At 41.5% G+C, this 19,943-nt stretch overlaps 3 protein-coding genes across 3 annotated transcripts; all 3 read left to right on the top strand.

Moving 5' to 3' along the window:
• The first annotated feature begins 5,515 nt into the window (after positions 1–5,515).
• LOC307045287 (macrophage-expressed gene 1 protein-like) lies at positions 5,516–8,384 on the top strand. Its single transcript, XM_079690833.1, has 2 exons — positions 5,516–6,023; positions 6,272–8,384. The coding sequence occupies exons 1-2, from the start codon at positions 5,574–5,576 to the stop codon at positions 7,940–7,942; spliced, it is 2,121 nt and encodes a 706-aa protein (XP_079546959.1). The 5' UTR covers positions 5,516–5,573; the 3' UTR covers positions 7,943–8,384.
• Positions 8,385–8,514: 130 nt separating this feature from the next.
• Positions 8,515–12,995, top strand: LOC307045288 (macrophage-expressed gene 1 protein-like). The gene is given in 4 exon segments (XM_079690834.1): positions 8,515–10,724; positions 11,007–11,710; positions 11,712–11,781; positions 11,783–12,995. Coding segments are annotated over 4 exon segments (2,172 nt in total). The 5' UTR covers positions 8,515–10,274; the 3' UTR covers positions 12,731–12,995.
• Positions 12,996–16,688: 3,693 nt separating this feature from the next.
• On the top strand, positions 16,689–19,931 carry prf1.5 (perforin 1.5). The gene is made up of 5 exons (XM_079688873.1): positions 16,689–17,128; positions 17,474–17,749; positions 17,895–18,166; positions 18,471–18,612; positions 18,751–19,931. Exons 2-5 carry the CDS (start codon positions 17,480–17,482, stop codon positions 19,636–19,638), a joined length of 1,572 nt encoding a protein of 523 aa, XP_079544999.1. The 5' UTR covers positions 16,689–17,128; positions 17,474–17,479; the 3' UTR covers positions 19,639–19,931.
• The last annotated feature ends 12 nt before the right edge of the window (positions 19,932–19,943 follow it).

Raw genomic sequence — 19,943 nt, 5'->3', positions numbered from 1 at the left:
GTGAAGGCCTGCCGCGGGACCGTTGAAGGTGGCGCCTGGACCCTTCGTGAGAGACAGAGCTGGAGAGGCTCGTCTTCCTTCTTTTTTGATTCGCATCTCAGCTGCATCGAAGCTAGAGCGGAGCCAAATATGCCATCGGGAACAATAGGCATGTCCAGAACATCCTCTTTTTCCCGGTCTGGAAGGTTCGTCAGGTTGAGCCACCTGGCTCTCTCCTGTACCACCATAATTCCCAGTGCTTTGCCCATGGCTTGGACTGCACAGCGCTGCACACGGAGGCAAATGTCCGTGATCGCTGCAATCTCGTCCCCCACGGTAGGCTCAGGTTTGCTCGACAAGTCTTCGCAGAGCTCCGCCTGGTAGGCGGTCAGCAGCGAGGAGACGTTGAGTGCCCTGGCGGACAAAGCTGCGGCTTTATAGGCCCGTTCGGTCATCGCTGACTGAAAACGGTCTGCCTTTGCCGGTAGCGTGGGGTTCCTGCTCGGTGTCGAAGCCAGCCTCGGTTGGAGGTGGGCTGCCACCAGCGGTTCCATGGGCAGCATGCGGAGCAGGCCGAGCCTCTCCATACCGTCACAGTCCAGGGAGGAGGCACCCTGGATTGGGGCCTTGTTGCTGAAAGGGCGGTCTCTCCACGAGACCGACATCTCCGGAAAGACTGGAAGGAGCTGCCTCTTCGTCCTCGCTGCTTGGGGCAATTGCTTCCCCTTGTAGCGAGATCTGGAGGTCTCCTTGGCCACTTGCAAGTCCATACTTAGGCAGGGCGAAGCTGGTGTGCTTTCGCCCGGGAGAGCGGACATCGCTCCTGGCTTTGCAGCCTGAGCCGATGAAACGAAGATGTCATCCTCGTGCTCATCCGAGTCGGACAGGAGGAACTCAGAGGCATCCTCTTCTTTCACCATATAGTCCAACTCCAGGACATCCTCCGCGGGTGGACCCATGGTGAGGTCCAGTTGGGAGCCCCAGCTTGACACAGCGCAGGGCTCCGCTCTCGCGGCTCTTGCAGCCACCGGACCCCAGCCTGACACGGCGCGGGGCTCCAGTTCAGCGGCTGCCGCTGTTATTGAGCCCCAGCCTGACACAGCGCGGGGCTCAATCTCTGCGGCGGACGCCACCATGTCTTGATTGCCGGCCGGCGAATCAGCGGACATGAGGGGGTCCTGTCCCGACAAGCTAGCTTGGCGTGCTAGCCGTCGGCGGAGGCTCTTAATAGTGAAGCGGGCACAATGCCCACACCAGCCGGGGTTATCGATAGCCTCCTGGGCGTGTTCCAGCCCGAGGCAGGACGAGCAGACATGGTGTGAGTCTGTGCCTGAGATCTTAAACCCGCAGCCGCATAGCCGAGCCTCTGAGTCCCTGACTCCTCTGGTGTGAGGGAGAGAAGGGTCCATCTTTGTTCGCCGGGGTGTCGGCGTGGAGTGTACACGCTAGTAACAGGTACGTTACTGAGAAAAAAATGCAACCTTGTCGTTAATCCGAAAGGAAAAAGCGACGGTGTAGATTTTATTCTTTAAAGAATATTAACTGGTCTGTTAATACCTTTTGTTTTTATCTCCGTCTCCTCTGGTGTGAGAGAGAAAAGCGAACGTCCTCGCTACCGTGGTGTCGGTGTGGAGGGAAGAAAAATTAGCAACAGGTATGTTACTAGCTTGAAGAAAAAATCAAACCTTACCGTAATTTCGAAAGAAAGAAACGGCGTGGAAGATTACAATATTAACTGGTGTGTTAATATTGTTCAGTCTTCTTGCAAAGCAAAAAAGTAACCGGCAAGCGCCCGTCGACCGAATGTTAGCTTTGGGTTCACTCTGTGGACCGTTAAGCTAGCCCGGCTACTGATAATTCGAGATGTGCTCTGAAGCGAGAAGAGGTCTTTGAATGACGCTGCGTCGTAGCGCAAGCTACTTATAGGGTGGGTGGATTCCCTGACGTAGACGTCAAGATCACCAGCCAATCAGGATTGGCGTAATGAGATTGATGCTTCTGTTTGCATACCCGTTGAGGCGCATCTCATAGTGAGACATCGAACGGAGTGTTATGAATGAGAACTAGTCGGAACAACTTAATCTTTTGAGTAATCAACTTCAAAACTTGTGTTTATGCTACCAATTATTAAGTAAGTGGTAATTAAAAACACCTCCGATTGTAGAGGAAAAGCCTTCTCCCCTAACTCAAATAACTTTGTTGCTTTAAGACAATTTCATTAGAAGTTGTCTTAACTCAATAAACATCGATGCAAACTGTTGCGTTGATTTTCTTTGTTGAGCCAAGGCATTTGTTTTCAGAGTGTCGTTTTGTCTGGAAGGTGTGGGGGGACATAAGCACAAGAAGTGTGTGTGTGTGTGTGTGTGCGTGTGTGCGTGTGTGCGTGTGGCGTGCGTGTGTGTGTGTGTGTGGAGATGTTTTCCATCTGCAGGATCAACATAATACACTCAAAGCCATTCGTTTCCTATGGCGGTCAATTCTGACCGAAAACATGTGTTTCACTGTTGAATAAATCACTAAAAAAAATCAATGCAAGTGGTGATCATCAATTGTATATATTCAGAGGCCTAGTGTGGAGGTCTTGAGGCAATTGGATGAAAAACACAATATTTATGATCAAAAACAAAATCACTCGTCACTTTTGACCCGAAACGCAAGCATAGAGGCATTTCAAATAGTCCTCAACACTATATTTATCAAAACTATTATGATGTGATATACCAAAAATTGTCTAAGACTGAAAAATGCAGTCAGATTAATATATATATATATATTGCCATTGTTTCCTTTGCACTTAAATAATTAATCTATTTAGAGTTTATGATTTATATGCAAAGAATATTTCTGCTGATAGGTTATTATGGAATGATTATCGTTTTATTTGCCGCATCATAAGTGTTTAAAGTAGTTATCAAACGACAAGCTGGCAAATAAAGAAACTGCCTTAAAATATAATGAATGTGAATGTATCATTCACTTGCCATTTCATAAAGAGGGAAAAAGTTCAAAAAGACCCGGGAAAGGAATCTTAAATTTGTTTTTCGGTCACTCCTAACAGAGTGATAAGTCTGGTTCTGGCTGAAGTCCATCTCCAACACACATTCATACAGCAATATGTTTACTATACACAGGGGAAACTCTTTTTATTTTATTTTAAAAATATGGTTTTTGTACTTTTTTTACGTTATATATTGATTAAAACTGTGGCCGCTTACACAGTAAATTCCAATGTTAATAAAAGCTGTAGCTATACGTTTTTTGGGAGTTTGATTTATTTTAAATGAACACAAATACAAAATTAAAACCTATAATTGCATACTAAAACCATTATTTAAAAAAAAGAACTTTTTCACATAAACCTCTGGTTTTTACTGGGGCTGGGTCAGTTCAACATGATTTTGGGGGTGGGGGGTGCGCCATAGTTTAAATATATCAGTTCCCAACTTGTTGACATGTTATTTTGGTTAGTTTGTACTAACTATTTGTTGAACTGAACTGTTGTTTCAACATTATTCTTTATATTTACATTTCTTTGTTTTAGTAACTCCTGATCAGCTGCAATAACCATATATATATATAGATACTGCCTATGCCAAGGGCCGCCCTGAGCATGACAAGTCGTGTTCGAGTCTTTCTTATCTCCTGCAGAAAAAAACACATGATGCCAGCCAGGGTTCACCGCGGGAGAAGAGATTACCCAGTCCCGCGGTTGAGTATAACCATAACAGTACCGTAGTCATCTTTATAAAAATAATTTAGGATTTAGGCATCACATGAAAGAGTGATTACTCTCTTTGATTGAGTTGGGCCTAATGAGGACAATTACAGATTAGCAGATGGATGGTGTTCAGCTAACTCATTGCCGTTTTGATATAAAGTACTGATGAAGTAGTAGATCAAGTGTAATACATGTTGTGTGCAATGTGGTGACTCGCACAGCTGTAGAGTTGAGCAGCTTTATGGCTTGTGTTGCCATCTACTGGTCAGACTCAGTAATTATTTATTCTCTGCAGAGGAAGCAGGGAAGGCCTGGCAAGGTTCACCTCAGGTCAGTTTTCATTAGTGTTATACTTACTGTAACAAGAAGAATGTGGTAACCGTAGAACATCTGAAAAAATCTGTACAGAATCCGTCAAATTAAATGATATTGTGCGATAAATAAATTAAAAAATATATATATATATACACATTGAAATTAAGGTTGAAAGATGAAAATGTTTTGAAGATGATTAATAGAAAAACACTGATTATCTAAACGAGCACATATATGAGTTTGGCTATTATGAACACTAAAATATAAATTTGCTCTCAATTGAAAACATCAAAGCAGTAGGATAATAAACTGTGTAGTATACAACAAATAATTATTACGTACTAATACAAATGTCATGTAAACACGTTTTAAAACAGGATCTCTTACATTTGACTTGCATTGGTATTTTAATATTTGTAATCATTTTTTTCACTGCCAAGAGTATTTTTTTATATATAGTGTGTAGTTTATTTTGTTTTGTATTCCTCTTAGTCTTAACATTGTCAGGGTGAGTGAAGCAGGCAGGACCCAAATGCAGATTTCACAGATAATACCTTTATTTAAAGGTTAACTAGAACAAACAGAACACTTCCCCGTGAACACAGTCAAGACAAACAAGGAATTAACAATGATTGACAGAAAAAACAGAACTTAAATACACACAAGACTAATCAAAGAAACAAGAGACAGGTGAGGAGGGAGGAGAAAACACAGGGGCACAAGGTGAACACAATCGGGTAATCAGACAGGAGGGAACACAGACAGAAAACAACAGGCAAGACAGGGGGTGAACACTTTTCAAAAATAAAACAGGAAACCAAAGACAAAAAAAGACAAGACAAAACAAAACACAGAACGATCGTGACAAGCATGAATTTCCAGAGGTGGTGCGTGGTAGGGGTTGTGTCACAGAAGTGTGACATTGATTTATAACATGTCACATATTAGGCGAATATTAAAGACATTTAGAACATATTGAAGTTTCCTACTTAATATGGAACAGAATCTTTTTATTTTACTATATTGCTCCAAATGAATAGTGCATTTATTGTTATCTGATGTTTGGTTTATTCCTATGTACTGTTTTTCCTTTTAACCTAGGCTCAGACTTGTGACTCAGACTTGGAAATTCTAAGGACATTTCCCCTCATGTGACAAACATGTCAAAAAACATTGCCACTTCCTTTTAATTTTTGTTTTTCATATCTCCTTTTTGGTCCATTTAAAAAGAGGAAATCTGTAAAGAAAATAAGATAACCGTGAAAGCCGAATACTGTTGTGAATTTTAAAATGTTTTTTATACGGAAAGTTACTTTACTGGGAAAGAGAATAAGCTTGGTAAAAATGTAAGAAGAGAATTCAGTTTTTATAACATTTTGGCTATTTTTTCTATTAAAAAGCGAAATTTTTAAAGCAGACCTGCAAACGAAAGTAAAGCCAGCACCCTCCCCATCAGTTTTTAAAACAAAGTTCCTGTTTGTCATGTGATAAAGGGTGTCAGATATGAGGAACCTGGCTGTACCTTATAGTCAGTTGTCTGACCCGTTAGGACCCAGTCAGCATGAAGGTATCAGCGAGCCTCCTGGCTCTCTCTCTCCTTCAGGTCTGCTCTGCAGTCCCCATCGGCCGCCCCACCAACTGGCTCAGAGAATGCCGTGCCACCACCAACCTCTCTGTCCCAGCACTGGAGGTGCTGCCGGGGGGAGGCTGGGACAATCTCCGAAACATGGATACAGGTCGAGTCATGAACATCAGCTACTTCCAGTGCCAAACCACCGAGGACGGGTTCTACTTAATCCCAGATGAGGTGTTTGTCATCCCCTACAAGGAGACGGGTGTGGAGACCAGCTCAGAGATCATCAGCTCCTGGCTGGAGCAGAAGGGCACTACATCTCACAGCATTAATGCGGACATATCTTTCCTATCTGCGCTAAATGGAAAATTCTCAAAAGAGAACCAAAGGATGAAAACCCACCAGGTCAAAGATTCTTCAACAACAACCAGAGTGCAAGTAAGTTTCTATCGTCATGGTTTTATTTAGTTGAATAAAAAGTACTAGATGTTACGGCGGCAGTTGTGAATGAAACAGATATTAAAATTATTTCACCATCATAGAATTTCTTTTTTTTAAAACATTACTTAAAATCTGCAAGTGTAGTTCTGGACAGATTTTTACAAATGTTACCTCTCAAAAATATGAATAGCAATTGAATAAGTTGAAATAAATACCAACTTAACAAGTTGTCTTTTTCTTCAAAGGTTCGTAACTTCATCTACACAGTAAAGGTTTATCCTGACTTCACTCTGGATGCACGTTTTGCTCAACAAGCCAAAGAAATAGCCGATGCAATTGAAAACAACCAAACAAGAAACGCAGACTACCTCTCAGAGAGGATGGTGCTGGACTATGGGACCCATGTTATCACTAGTGTTGACGCTGGGGCCACTTTGGTACAGGAAGACTACCTCAGTTCTTCATATGTGTCAGACAATTTGTCCGAAAGTTCCAATGTCAAAGCGCAGGCGGGCTTAAACTTTTTTGACAAACTCAAATTTGACATAAGCAGCCAAAATACCCAGCAAAGCTCTTCACTTCAAACATATCAGTCCAATATTCAGTACTCTCTTATCCAAAGCCATGGTGGCGGCACACCTTTCTATCCTGGCATCACTCTGCAGAAGTGGCAGGAAAGTACCAGGAACAACCTGGTTGCTATTGATCGGTCTGGATTCCCCTTACACTACTTTATAAACACCAACACCTTCCCTGATCTGCCTCAGCCTACAGTTGGTAAAGTGGCCATTGCAGTGAGTCAGGCCGTAGAGCGATACTTCAAGGTCAACACGCGGCCCGGGTGTGTCGACGTCAACTCTAAGAACTTTAACTTCCAAGCCAACATTGATGATGCATCATGTGAGGGCCCTGCTACAAACCTCAGTTTTGGAGGTGTCTACCAAGAGTGTGTTCATCTCAGCTCAGACGCAGGTCCACTATGTGATGCCCTGGCCCATAAAAACCCTGACACAGGGGATTTCTCCTGTCGTTCACCTTACACACCCACCTTACTGAGATCAGAAGTTAGGCAGCAGGATTACAAGACCTACGATTGCTATGAACAAAGCCATAGATGTTGGTTGGTTATGACTTGCCATCGGCAAGTTTGTCAGGACAATTACCACGTTCGCTCTGCTCGCATCAACACTTACTGGTGCTCTGTTAGCGGGAAGGCCCCAGAAAACTCAGGGTATCTGTTTGGAGGCATATATAGCCCCTCTCTCCTGAACCCCCTCACCAAAGCCAAAAGCTGCCCCCCAAACTTCATCCCATTAAATGTTCTCTCGGATGGCCAAGTGATCTGTGTGAGTCATGAATATGAAACTGGCACCAGCCACTCCGTGCCATTCGGAGGTCTCTTCAGTTGTCAGTCAAACAACCCACTGGCAGGGGGTCAACATCGCTGCCCTCCTAAGTTCAGCCAGCACCTCGCATCAGTGAGCGACGGCTGCGAGATTCTTTACTGTGTCCAGTCAGGCCTGTTCACAGGTGGGGAGCTGCTTCCGGTCCGTCTGCCTCCTTTCACCAAACCTCCACTTGTCAGCATGCAGGCAACAAACACGGTTATGGTCATGACTGAAGGAGAGAAGAGCTGGGTCAGAGTAGGGCAGACTAAGGCGTGGAAACTGGCCAACACAGAGGAAATCAAAGAATTTGTTCTGAAATTTAATCCAGAATTGAATCAGGTTTCTGGTGGTGAAAAGGCAGGGATAGTCTTTGGGGTTATTGGTATGATGGTGCTGGGGATAGTGGCAGTTGTTCTTGTGAGGAAAAGGAGGAGGCTGTCTGGGCGTGGGACAGCTAGAGGTTATGAGGAAATACATAGTGAGATTAATAGTGCTGAAGGAGAGAGGGACACACAGCAGGAGGCTTGAGATAAACACACGTTAAAGGCTTGAATGACAAGCAAGGGAAATTTGGTGTGACTTTCTTTTTTTACTTTCTTTTCAGTTCTCACCTCAGGTATCACTTTCATCCTTTTTACAATGATTCAAAACTGCCCTCAAAAGGGACGAGACGCATGTAATATATAAACATTTTAAAACCCCATTTAGGAAGCTGTATGCTTTGTAAAATGTTTTTCATTGTTGTACCATTTATAAAACATGTTGTCTATACATATTTTTTAACAGATAATTTTTCAAGATAATCTAACGGCCTTTTTTATCCAATATATAAATAAAAGGAATATTAGATATAGGATTTATTATGTACTGTACTTAACTTTCGTATCATGCTATTGAAATTGTAAGTATTCATAAATGTCAGTTAAACTTGTTTACACTGCACTTCACTACTAATAAAAGTGGCACACTTCGTTTTTTGTTTTATGCACGGTCTGTCTTTTAAGGTAAGAAAAACCCTTAATTCTCTAAATAAGATAAGATAAGATGGTACTTAATTGATCCGAATTTGGGAAATGTTTGTGTTACAGCAGCATAAAAAGACAAGGTATTGCACAATTAAAATAAAAAGACTAGAAATAAACAACAAAGTAGAAAATATTCATGTTGAATTTAACAAGGTATTATATATATATATATATATACATATATATATATATATATATATATATAAATATATGACAGATGGAATATTAATATTATATATGGAACAGATTATATAAATGTAAAATGTGGTTTTATTCCAAGAGAAACTATGAAGCAGAGAGTTCTCTTCCAGCCAGAGGTGATTTATTGTACAGTGTTATTGCAGTGGGCACTGCAGTATACGTTGGTCAGGACTGGAGTTACTAAAACAAAGAAATGTAAATGTAAAGAATAATGTTCAAACAACAGTTCAGTTCAACAAATAGTTAGTACAAACTAACCAAAATAACATGTCAACAAGTTGGGAACTGAGATGTATTTTACAGTATTAAAAACTGAATTTCTTGCAGTTATATTTAAATTGGTATTGATGTATATGATAAACTCAAGAAAATCACGGTTTTTTATTTAGGTTATACTTTATAGGGTGTAGTTTTTGTTTTGTTTTGTAATCCTCTCAGTCTTAAGATGTATTGCCAGAAGTGGTACGTGGGGGTGAGATCAGATTAATATGAACATTATTGATTTATACCATGTCACATTTTAAGCCAATGACAAATAACTTTAATACATAGCTAGGTTTCCTAGGTTATATACAACTGAATATGTATTGAGTTCCTCATATTGCTCCAAATGAATAGTGCATTTAATTTATCTGATTCTAGGTTCATACATATTACTGCTTTCCTCCAGGCTTGGCTGTTTGCTTTCCTATTGCCTGGTGACTTGATGTCAGACATTCCCAGGACATTTACAGTGAAGTTCACTCATGTGACTGTTCACAAACATGTGAAAAACACTTCCACTTCCTTTTAATGATATCTTGTTTTCATGTCTGCTTTCTGTTCCCTTTAATAAGGTTTCGTGAATAAAATAACTTTACCTTAAAAGCATTTAAACTATGTGAAACAGAGCATTTATCAACCAAAGCAGTGTACCTTTAAGGTCAGTTGGGTTGCTGTTGTTAAGCCTATGTTTTGTTTTGATCAAGCTGATACTGAAGGCTGATCTCGTGACATGGTCTACCTGGACACATTTATTTCACTTTCAGGGGAGTTCCAGACACTCCCTTATTGTAACACTTACAAATGGCCTGATCCTAAGGGCATATGGAAAATAAGTTTAATTCCTTGATATGCATATCAGGGAGTTTTTTTTTCTCTCCATTGTTCGATGTTAATAATGTGCCTGTATTATTTTTATTATTCCTATTCTGTACCAAAAATCACCCATTTGGAAATGCAAACATTTTTCAAAGTCTAAGGTCTGAGAAATCCCATCTTTAAATAACCTGAACAATTATTTAACATAAATCACAGTAATTGCAGTATATGAAACATATGTTATTGCCTCTTGTTGTAACATTTATTTTGTATGTGTTTTTTAAACCGTAAAGTTTTATTTCAATTGAGAATAAGCTTGGTAATAACTTAGGAAGAACATCCCGATTTAATCACATTTTGTAATTTGTTTGTTAAATAGCACGCTTAAATATTCTTTGGGGTAAAACCAAAAGACACACTTACAAACAAAAGTAAAATGTAATTTTCACCGAAATGGTTCTAACACATGTTTGTCATGTGATAAAGGGCGTCATAGAGGAGGAACCTGGCTGTACCTTATAGTCAGTTGTCTGATCCGTTAGGAAAAAGTCACCATGAAGGTATTAGCGATCCACCTGGCTCTCTCTCTCCTTCAGGTCTGCTCTGCAGTCCCCATCGGCCGCCCCACCAACTGGCTCAGAGAATGCCATGCCACCACCAACCTCTCTGTCCCAGCACTGGAGGTGCTGCCGGGCGGAGGCTGGGACAATCTCCGGAACATGGATACAGGTCGAGTCATGAACATCAGCTACTTCCAGTGCCAAACCACCGAGGACGGGCTCTACCTAATCCCAGATGAGGTGTTTGTCATCCCCTACAAGGAGACGGGTGTGGAGACCAGCTCAGAGATCATCAGCTCCTGGCTGGAGCAGAAGGGCTCTACATCTCACAGCATTAATGCAAAAATGTCTTTCATATCTGTGCTAAATGGAAAATTCTCAAAAGAGAACCACAGGATGAAAACTCACCAGGTCAAAGATTCTTCAACAACAACCAGAATACAATTAAGTTTCTATTGTCATGGTTCGGACAAATACAAAAAAAGCAGATGTATTTGTGATAGCAATTGTGTATGAAACAAATATTACATTACAAAGTGTTTTTCTATCATGGCTAGCTTGATTTAGAAAAAAACCCTACTGTAAATCTACAAGTGTGAGACAATTTTCAACTGTAGTTCTGGACAGATTTCCCCTAAATATCAAGTAAAGAATATAAATAGTAAGTGAATAAGTTAAAGTAAATACAAACTATAATATATTCATACGTTGTCTTTTTCTTCAAAGGTTCGTAACTTCATCTACACATTAAAGGTATATCCTGATTTCCCTCTGGATGCACGTTTTGCTCAACAAGCCAAAGAAATAGCCGATGCAATTGAAAATAAACAAACAAGAAACACTAACTACCTCTCAGAGAGGATGGTGCTGGACTATGGGACCCATGTTATCACTAGTGTTGACGCTGGGGCCACTTTGGTGCAGGAAGACTACCTCCGTTCTATATATATGTCGGGCAATTCGTCAGAAAGTTCCAATGTCAAAGCGCAGGCAGGCCTAAACTTTTTTGACAAACTCAAATTTGACATAAGCAGCCAAAATACCCAAAGCTCTTCACTTCAAACATATCAGTCCAATATTCAGTACTCTCTTATCCAAAGCCATGGTGGCGGCACACCTTTCTATCCTGGCATCACTCTGCAGAAGTGGCAGGAAAGTACCAGGAACAACCTGGTTGCTATTGATCGGTCTGGATTCCCCTTACACTACTTTATAAACACCAACACCTTCCCTGATCTGCCTCAGCCTACAGTTGGTAAAGTGGCCATTGCAGTGAGTCAGGCCGTAGAGCGATACTACAAGGTCAACACGCGGCCCGGGTGTGTCGACGTCAACTCTAAGAACTTTAACTTCCAAGCCAACATTGATGATGCATCATGTGAGGGCCCTGCTACAAACCTCAGTTTTGGTGGTCTCTACCAAGATTGTGTTAATGACAGACAGCTCAGACGCAGGTCCACTATGTGATGCCCTGGCCCATAAAAATCCTGACACAGGGGATTTTTTCCTGTCGTTCACCTTACACACCCACCTTACTGAGATCAGAAGTTAGGCAGCAGGGCTACAAGACCTACGATTGCTGTGACCAAAGCTATTTGTGTAAACTTATTTTTACTTGCCATCGGCAAGTTTGTCAGGACAATTACCACGTTCGCTCTGCTCACATCAACACTTACTGGTGCTCTGTTAGCGGGAAGGCCCCAGAAAACTCAGGGTATCTGTTTGGAGGCATATATAGCCCCTCTCTCCTGAACCCCCTCACCAAAGCCAAAAGCTGCCCCCCAAACTTCATCCCATTACATTTTCTCTCGGATGGCCAAGTGATCTGTGTGAGTCATGAATATGAAACTGGCACCAGCCACTCCGTGCCATTCGGAGGTCTCTTCAGTTGTCAGTCAAACAACCCACTGGCAGGGGGTCAACATCGCTGCCCTCCTAAGTTCAGCCAGCACCTCGCATCAGTGAGCGACGGCTGCGAGCTTCTTTACTGTGTCCAGTCAGGCCTGTTCACAGGTGGGGAGCTGCTTCCGGTCCGTCTGCCTCCTTTCCCCAAACCTCCACTTGTCAGCATGCAGGCAACAAACACGGTTATGGTCATGACTGAAGGAGAGAAGAGCTGGGTCAGAGTAGGGCAGACTAAGGCGTGGAAACTGGCCAACACAGAGGAAATCAAAGAATTTGTTCTGAAATTTAATCCAGAATTGAATCAGGTTTCTAGTGGTGAAAAGGCAGGGATAGTCTTTGGGGTGATTGGTAGTTTATTTATTTTTTTAAGCCAGGGCTTCCTGTTTGAATCAGTTGGAATGTGTTTTAATTATTATTCTTTTGACATGCTAGAAAACCATTTAATAATTCACATAAGTATGTCATATAAACAACTGCTAAGGACTTTAAATGTAATAGTTCTCAAAATTCATAAACATTTTTGGGAATGTTTTAATCACAAGTAAGCATTTTTGCATTTTCTACAAAAAACAATGTCATCTTATGTTGGATCCGGATGGATTAAAGTAACATGAGGCTCCAGATCCTTTCTTTTGAAAAACTATCCAAAGTGTACAGTGAATCAGTACTGCCCTCTTAAGGACGAGATGCAAAATGTCATGTAGTAAATAACATTTAGGAACCCGTCTGCTTTATATGACTTTGAACCTTGTAACATTTATAATAAACAAGTATATCCTTTACAGATACTTGGTAAACATGTTTTGGGGGATTTCTTCTTTATTATTTAAATAAAAGAAGGATTAGATTTAGTTGTTTTTTTAGCTTCTCTGTAATATTTGTATCATGCTACTGAAATTGTGAGGATTTACGAATGTCAGTTAAAGTTGTCTATAATGCACTTACCAGTGGTGGAACTAACTGTAACGCAACTACTTTTTGCGGTAACTAATAGCGTTACTAGTTACCTATTCCCATTATGTGATGGAACTGAACCGAATCTCCCTGCGGATGTAATTTACAGGCGAATACAGTGATGTACAGAGTTGGGCGGGTCTTGCCTTATGGGGAAAATACACACACACGAACACTTGCTAATGCGCACGCACACACACACACACACACACACACACACACACACACACACACACACACACACACACACACACACACACACACACACACACACACACACACACACACACACACACACACACACACACACACACACACACACACACACACACACACACACACACACACACACACACACACACACACACACACACACACACACACACACACACACACACACACACACACACACACACACACACACACACACACAAGAGCAGCAGCCCATTTGCAACTTGGAAATATAACCACTGATTTCAATTTGTGGGGATAAAGGACGCAAAAAATCTTACGGTAAAATGTAAACTGTGTGCAGGACAGAAAGCATTGTCCACATCGAATAACAGCAAAGCCGATCTCCTGAAGCACCTAACTAATGTACATGGGACTATAAAACTAGTCGCCAAAGACCCCACCGTCTCAACCAATGTCTAAACATATCTTTTGTGTTTTATTGTTCCACTACATTTCATAATGATAATTGCTACAATGATGGGGAGTTGTATTTTCTCTTACTGTGCCACAAAACAACACAAAAACTTGTATTTTAATTGTTATTATTTTTAAAGTAAAGTAAAGTAACTTGTTACTAGTTACTTTTATAATCTAGTAACTAATAAAGTAACTAGTTACTTTTTGAGGGCAGTAACTATAACTATTACTAGTTACTTTTAAAAAGTAACTTGCCCAACACTGGCACTTACTAATAAAAAAGTGGCACAAAACCATTAAATTAATATATTTCTTAATGTTTGTGTTTTGTATATCTGTTGGGAATCTGTGGGAATTTATTTATCAAATGGGAATAGAGAATCAAACAAGTCAGCTGTCTTTGTCGTATTTTGTTTCTTGCAAGAAAGTTCCGTCAGTCATACAGATAGCATACAGTCTGCAGTGAAAGACCAAGAATAGAGTTTGGGTTGCATATTTAAACACATAGAGAGGACAAAGGGAGGGGTGAAGCTTGGTGATAATGAATGGAGCATTCTGGAAGTTTAGGGAGGTAGGGAGGCCATATCAGGATGTTCTCAGTTCAACTGAGTTGAAGGTCCCGTCATACTGTTGGTGCACATGGAGTGTAACTAACGACATTGCAACACATCTTCTTAATAAGGAATTTCCCCAAGTAGTAAATGTAGATAAACATTAGCAAATAAGAATCACACAATTATATTATTAAAGTAAGTAAGCAAGTATAATATTTTTCTATTACACTGTTCATGTAAGAAAAATGATCCAACAAATACCTTGGTCAGGGGTTAGTGAAACAAAATAATAAACCTTTTAATAGAGCTGTTTAACAAGCTTGCATCTTTTTTTATGTTGCATGCTTAACATACGGAGCTATATCTCCTAAATAAATGTTCATTATGCAACATAGGCTTGCATTAGGAAAATACAGTTGCAGCCTAATTCGTTGTGCTACACACAGAAAACATGACTGAACACAACAGAACAAAAACACATGCACAACATGCAACATGCAAGAGTCTCAGTTGAAATTAACTCAAACTCTTGAAGCATGCATAAGCCTGTACCGGGTGGGACTTTCATCAACAGTTCTAAATTGGTTTGAATCCTACTTAAAGGACAGAAACAACTTTGTTTCTATAGGTAAATACAAATCTGAGTTGACAAATATAACATGTGGGGTTCCTCAAGGCTCCATCTTGGGGCCTCTTCTCTTTAACATCTACATGCTACCACTGGCTCAGATAATGAAAAACAATAACATAAGTTACCATGGCTATGCGGATGACACACACATTTACATAACCATTTCACCAGGAGACTATTCTCCAGTTAAAACACTGAGTGAGTGAATTGAAAAAATCAATAACTGGATGTGTCAGAACTTTATCCAATTAAACAAAGATAAAACTGAGGTAATGGTTTTTGGAGCCAAGGCTGAACGTATAAAAGTTAGCGCTGAGATTCAGTCTGCAATGTTCAAAACAACAGATAAAGCCAGAGATCTAGGTGTAGTCATGGACTCTGACCTGAGTTTCAACAGTCACATTAAAACAATTACTAAATCAGCCTACTATCACCTAAAGAACATATCTAGGATTAAAAGACTAATGTCACATCAGGATTTGGAAAAACTTGTCCATGCTTTTATCTTCAGTAGACTGGACTACTGCAATGGTGTCTTTACTGTAATGGTGTCTCACAAAAAAAATCTATTAGAAAGCTGCAGCTAATTTAGAACACTGCTGCTCGAGTCCTCATTAACACTAAAAAAGTGGATCACATCACTCCTGTCTGAAGTCTTTACACTGTCTTCATGTATGTCAAAGAATAATTTCAAAAATACAATACATTTCTGATCTACTGCTAAATGATGAACCATCCAGATCTCTCAGGTCTTCAGGGACTGGTCAGCTTTCTGTCCCCAGAGTCAGAACTAAACATGGAGAAGCAGCGTTCAGTTATTATGCTCCAAATATCTGGAACAAACTCCCAGAAACCTGCAGGTCCGCTGCAACTTACTACTTTTAAATCCAGGCTGAAGACTTTTCTTTTTGTCGCTGCTTTTAATTGAAACTGAGCCGTTGTGTTTAGTTTTTGGTTGATGAACATTTGGGGCTAGTAGCCCCAGGGAATCAGTGTCTGGGGACTTTGTCCTGGCTGGTTTTCTCTGTGTATGCTGCTCGGGACGTATGTGCCATACAAGCGTACACAGCTCATGTTCGAAGAACCCCTTAAAGAAAGGCATCAGTAAAGTGGAACTTCTGTGTGAACTATTCATATCTTAAACTGCACTGTAACTTTTTATTCATGTATTTTTTCTTTTAATGTTTCTTTTATTATCTTTTCTTTTTAATGACTGTTTTTAAATGCCTTTGTCTGAATGTCTTTCATTTTTGTAAAGCACCTTGAATTGCCTTGTGTTAAAAGGTGCTATATAAATAAACTTGCCTTGCCCTGCACATACTGATTCTCTAAATAGAAAAACATAGAATAAAACCTCCGGCACAGAGCGCAAAGAAACACTGTTATCTTCCCTGACTTTTTTGAGAAAATACAAACATTCCACCCACATCCAAAAACAGACAATGGCACGGCTGACCTCACACTGTTGGTCAGGTTATCCGCACATTGACAGGACAGCTCAGACATTATACACACAAGAACAGTCACTTCAACAGACAGACACACATGCACGAACATACACAGCCATTTCCCGTAATAAGTGCTTATCCTAGTGTCCTTTCTTTTCTCTCGTGACTACACACAACTCTCCCTCCCCCTCACATGCACTTGCACACATGCACAATAGCATATGTACACTCACAGACACACAGACAGCTGTGAAGGATTCAAAGAGCTGGGTCATGAACATAAAAACAAACCCACTCATGCTGAGGAAATTGTTAAGGCCTGGGGAGAAAGAGAGAGAGAAACAGGGACAGAGAGCGGGACACAACTCTGAAGCAGGGTAACTCCCTCCTTGGTCTTTTTCGTAAGGCGTAGGACGGACAAAAGAGTACACCCAGCAGGCTTTCAGCACGGGCAGTAAAGCCAAAGCTCTCTCAACCGGGATTTCATTTCCAGCAGGATCAAGAGTTTAGTCAGTTTGCAGTTCATCTTTTACAGTGAGCTGCACCACCAATTGGGTTAGTAAAAAGAAGGAGACACAACAAATGTGGTTTTTTGGCTGTTAAAATCTGGGGAGGACTTTCAGTAGACAGAGAAAGCTACAGAGTGAAAGCTCCCAAAAGACGACAGGGACAATCTGAAGGGCGATACATATAATACAGTCCAAGGTAAGGCTACATGTCTATGTTGTGTTGTACAGTACGTCTTTGTTGTGCATGTTTTTTTGGAGTTGACACCCAACATCTGTGGGAGGATTACTCCCGTTTTTAAAGCAGAGGATTAGAACCATATCTGCATTTAGTGTGTAACATATAATTCTGCAACTATTCTGCAGTCGGTTCACTGACAAACCTGGGGAGATTGTTTTTTAATCCCTGACAAAACTTGCTGCTTGTTTCCTGTTAAAGGGAGTATTTCATAGCAAGGAATCTCTCAAATGCACACTTTAACCACTGCTTTCTCACTTTGAACACGTTACCTTTATTTATACTGTCTATGGTCGATACCTTTAGGCAACCATGCACGCTGGAAGATACCACCGGAGCGACATCCTCCTGCTTACATTGGCTTTACTGGTCCTGTTGGGGGTGTACAGCATCCGGGGCTGTCGTATAGGCTCAGGCTCAGAGTGTGAGAAGGCCCCTTTTGTCCCGGGCCACAACTTGGCTGGGGAGGGTTTTGATGTGGTGCGGATGCGTCGAACTGGGGCATACGTCATCAATGTCAAAGCTCATCTGGCCGACAACCACACCTGTACACTGTGTCCAAACCGCTTCCAAGACGGACAGGTGAAAACTCCAAAACTCAGCCTTCACTTTTTAATGGTGTCTTCAATCAATCTCAATTAATTTCACCTAATTCTTACCAACAACTCTCTTGTGTTCCTTCTTCCCTGTGCTGTACCCATCATCCTGCCTTATCTCTCCTCCTCAGATTCAGAGGCTCCCAGCTGCAGTGCTCGACTGGCGTCCCTTCAGCCGCTGCAGTAAGCAGCTTTCCAGTGCCCTCCACCACTCTGTGGAATCCCTGCTGCGCAGCTCCAACTCGCTGGTTAACAACAACTGGGGCCTGGGTCTTAGCTTAGATAATATTGGCAAGGCAGTGCTGGGAGGAAGCCGCTCAGACTTGGCTAAATTTGCTCGTTCGCAGCATAGTGTGGACAAGGCCACGTTTGCCACCCATGAAATCAGTTGCACCTACTACAGGTAAAGAGAAGGGAGGCTGGTTAAACTGGTGCTTAGTAAGTATACACAATTTGATGATGTGTAAATACCTGGATTCATTCATATGCAGCAAGGCCAGTAGCCAAATTAGTATTACAGTACATGCAATCTGCAGATACTAGCTTTTAATGTTTTTCCTGTATTTATAGAAGGCAAATATATGTTTTCCATATACACTCTAGGCCAAAGATATGTGCAGATTTTTTTTTTTTTTTTTTTTAAATAGACTTTAGATTAAAGTCTTGTTGTGTTATGGTTGAACTGCACATGCCTTTTGTTTTTTCAGCTACAGGCTGGCTGATCACCCCCAGCTGAGTGCAGAGTTCACAAAGCATCTAAAGAGACTCCCACAGAGCTTGAATACGACCAAGAACAGAGCCCTATACAGACGGCTGATAGACACCTATGGAACACACTACATACACCAGGTCAGTGGAGAACAGTGTTATTTTTCTGTCTTGGTACTTGTGCTGCAGAATGTCTTTACAAAAAAATTGCAAATACTGCTGAAGATAAGGATGCAGGGTGGATATGATGAACATTTTCATATTTGTTCCGTCTCCTAGGTCCAGCTTGGTGGCAAGGTGAGGCGAATCACTGCCTTCAGGACCTGCCTGGCCACTCTGAAAGGGTTCTCCGAGTCCGACATCAAAAACTGCCTGAACTTTGAACTCCGAATGGCTCTAGGTTTCCTCCCTGGCAATGTATCCTTATCCAACAATTGCGATAACCTCCTGAAAGGTAACATGAGTATGGGCTTCTACCAAGGCTTCATGACCCATAAGATTGAGGTTATCGGAGGGGAGAGGTACTTCCCTGACATCCTCTACAAGGAGGACCCATCTGAAGCGTACCAGAGCTGGATGAACAGCCTCCACGATAATCCAGACGTAGTTTCTTATGCCATCTTCCCCCTGCATCATCTGGTGGATGACTCACAGATCAGTGATAATCTGAGAAGCCTTGTCACAGAGTATATTAAAGATAACCAGCTGCAGGAGGCAGTGCTTGGTTTGAAGAACTGCTCCCCGACTTCCAACTTGGACCAAAACTGCTGCCCTCTAAGAGCCGGCAGAGGAACGCTCAGGCTAGAGATCCACAGAGCGGCAGGCCTGAGGGCAGACACCTTCACAAAAACCGACGCCTACGTTAAGATCTTCTACAATGGCATGTACGAGGAGACGGAGACAGTGATGGACAACAACGACCCGGTGTGGAACGTGACTTATGACTTTGGATCGGTAGAACTTGGTCAGGCGTTGAGGTTTGAAGTCTGGGATCGAGACGTTCTCTACAATGATGTAGCGGGTAGATGTGTTGTCTTCCCTGAGCGAGGAACTCACTCTCTAAGCTGCCAGCTGAGCAAAGGAGTACTCTATTTCACCTACACCATCAAATGTGATGCTCACTTGACAGGCTTCAGATGTGGACGATATTCCCCCAATGCTGAGTAATTATTAGATTACAATGCGTTAATGTAGATTTGAGCATTTCCTTCATACAAAAAGGGGCACTTTTAATTATCAAATGTCTTTCAGTAGCAGCTAGTAAACTGTAATGTCCTATGTTTTTTTTTAACTGTAATGATTTGTCAACATTTTTAATGCCAGAACAACTCCCCCGATATGAAATGCCACTTCAGTAGGTTTTGGTAGGTTGTTTCCGGAGTCATCGTCAGTAATAACTTACGAAAGTCAAAGTTCTTGTGCATCGAATGCACAAACCAAAATAAAGATTGTCGCCTATAGTTGTCTTAAGT

The sequence above is a fragment of the Notothenia rossii genome (genome assembly GCF_949606895.1).
Source record: "Notothenia rossii genome assembly, chromosome: 6".
In the NCBI taxonomy this organism is placed as follows: Eukaryota; Metazoa; Chordata; class Actinopteri; order Perciformes; family Nototheniidae; genus Notothenia; species Notothenia rossii.
The sequence above is the reverse complement of the archived record's forward strand: the minus strand, read 5'-3'. Positions and strand labels throughout refer to the sequence as shown.

Bases quoted from the DNA above. Each gene is read 5' to 3' on its own strand.
- LOC307045287 (XM_079690833.1), top strand. From the start codon at position 5,574: ATGAAGGTATCAGCGAGCCTCCTGGCTCTCTCTCTCCTTCAGGTCTGC. The intron at 6,024-6,271 runs GTAAGTTTCTAT...TTTTCTTCAAAG, and splicing joins CAACAACAACCAGAGTGCAA to GTTCGTAACTTCATCTACAC.
- prf1.5 (XM_079688873.1), top strand. From the start codon at position 17,480: ATGCACGCTGGAAGATACCACCGGAGCGACATCCTCCTGCTTACATTG. The intron at 17,750-17,894 runs GTGAAAACTCCA...TCTCCTCCTCAG, and splicing joins ACCGCTTCCAAGACGGACAG to ATTCAGAGGCTCCCAGCTGC. The intron at 18,167-18,470 runs GTAAAGAGAAGG...TTGTTTTTTCAG, and splicing joins ATCAGTTGCACCTACTACAG to CTACAGGCTGGCTGATCACC.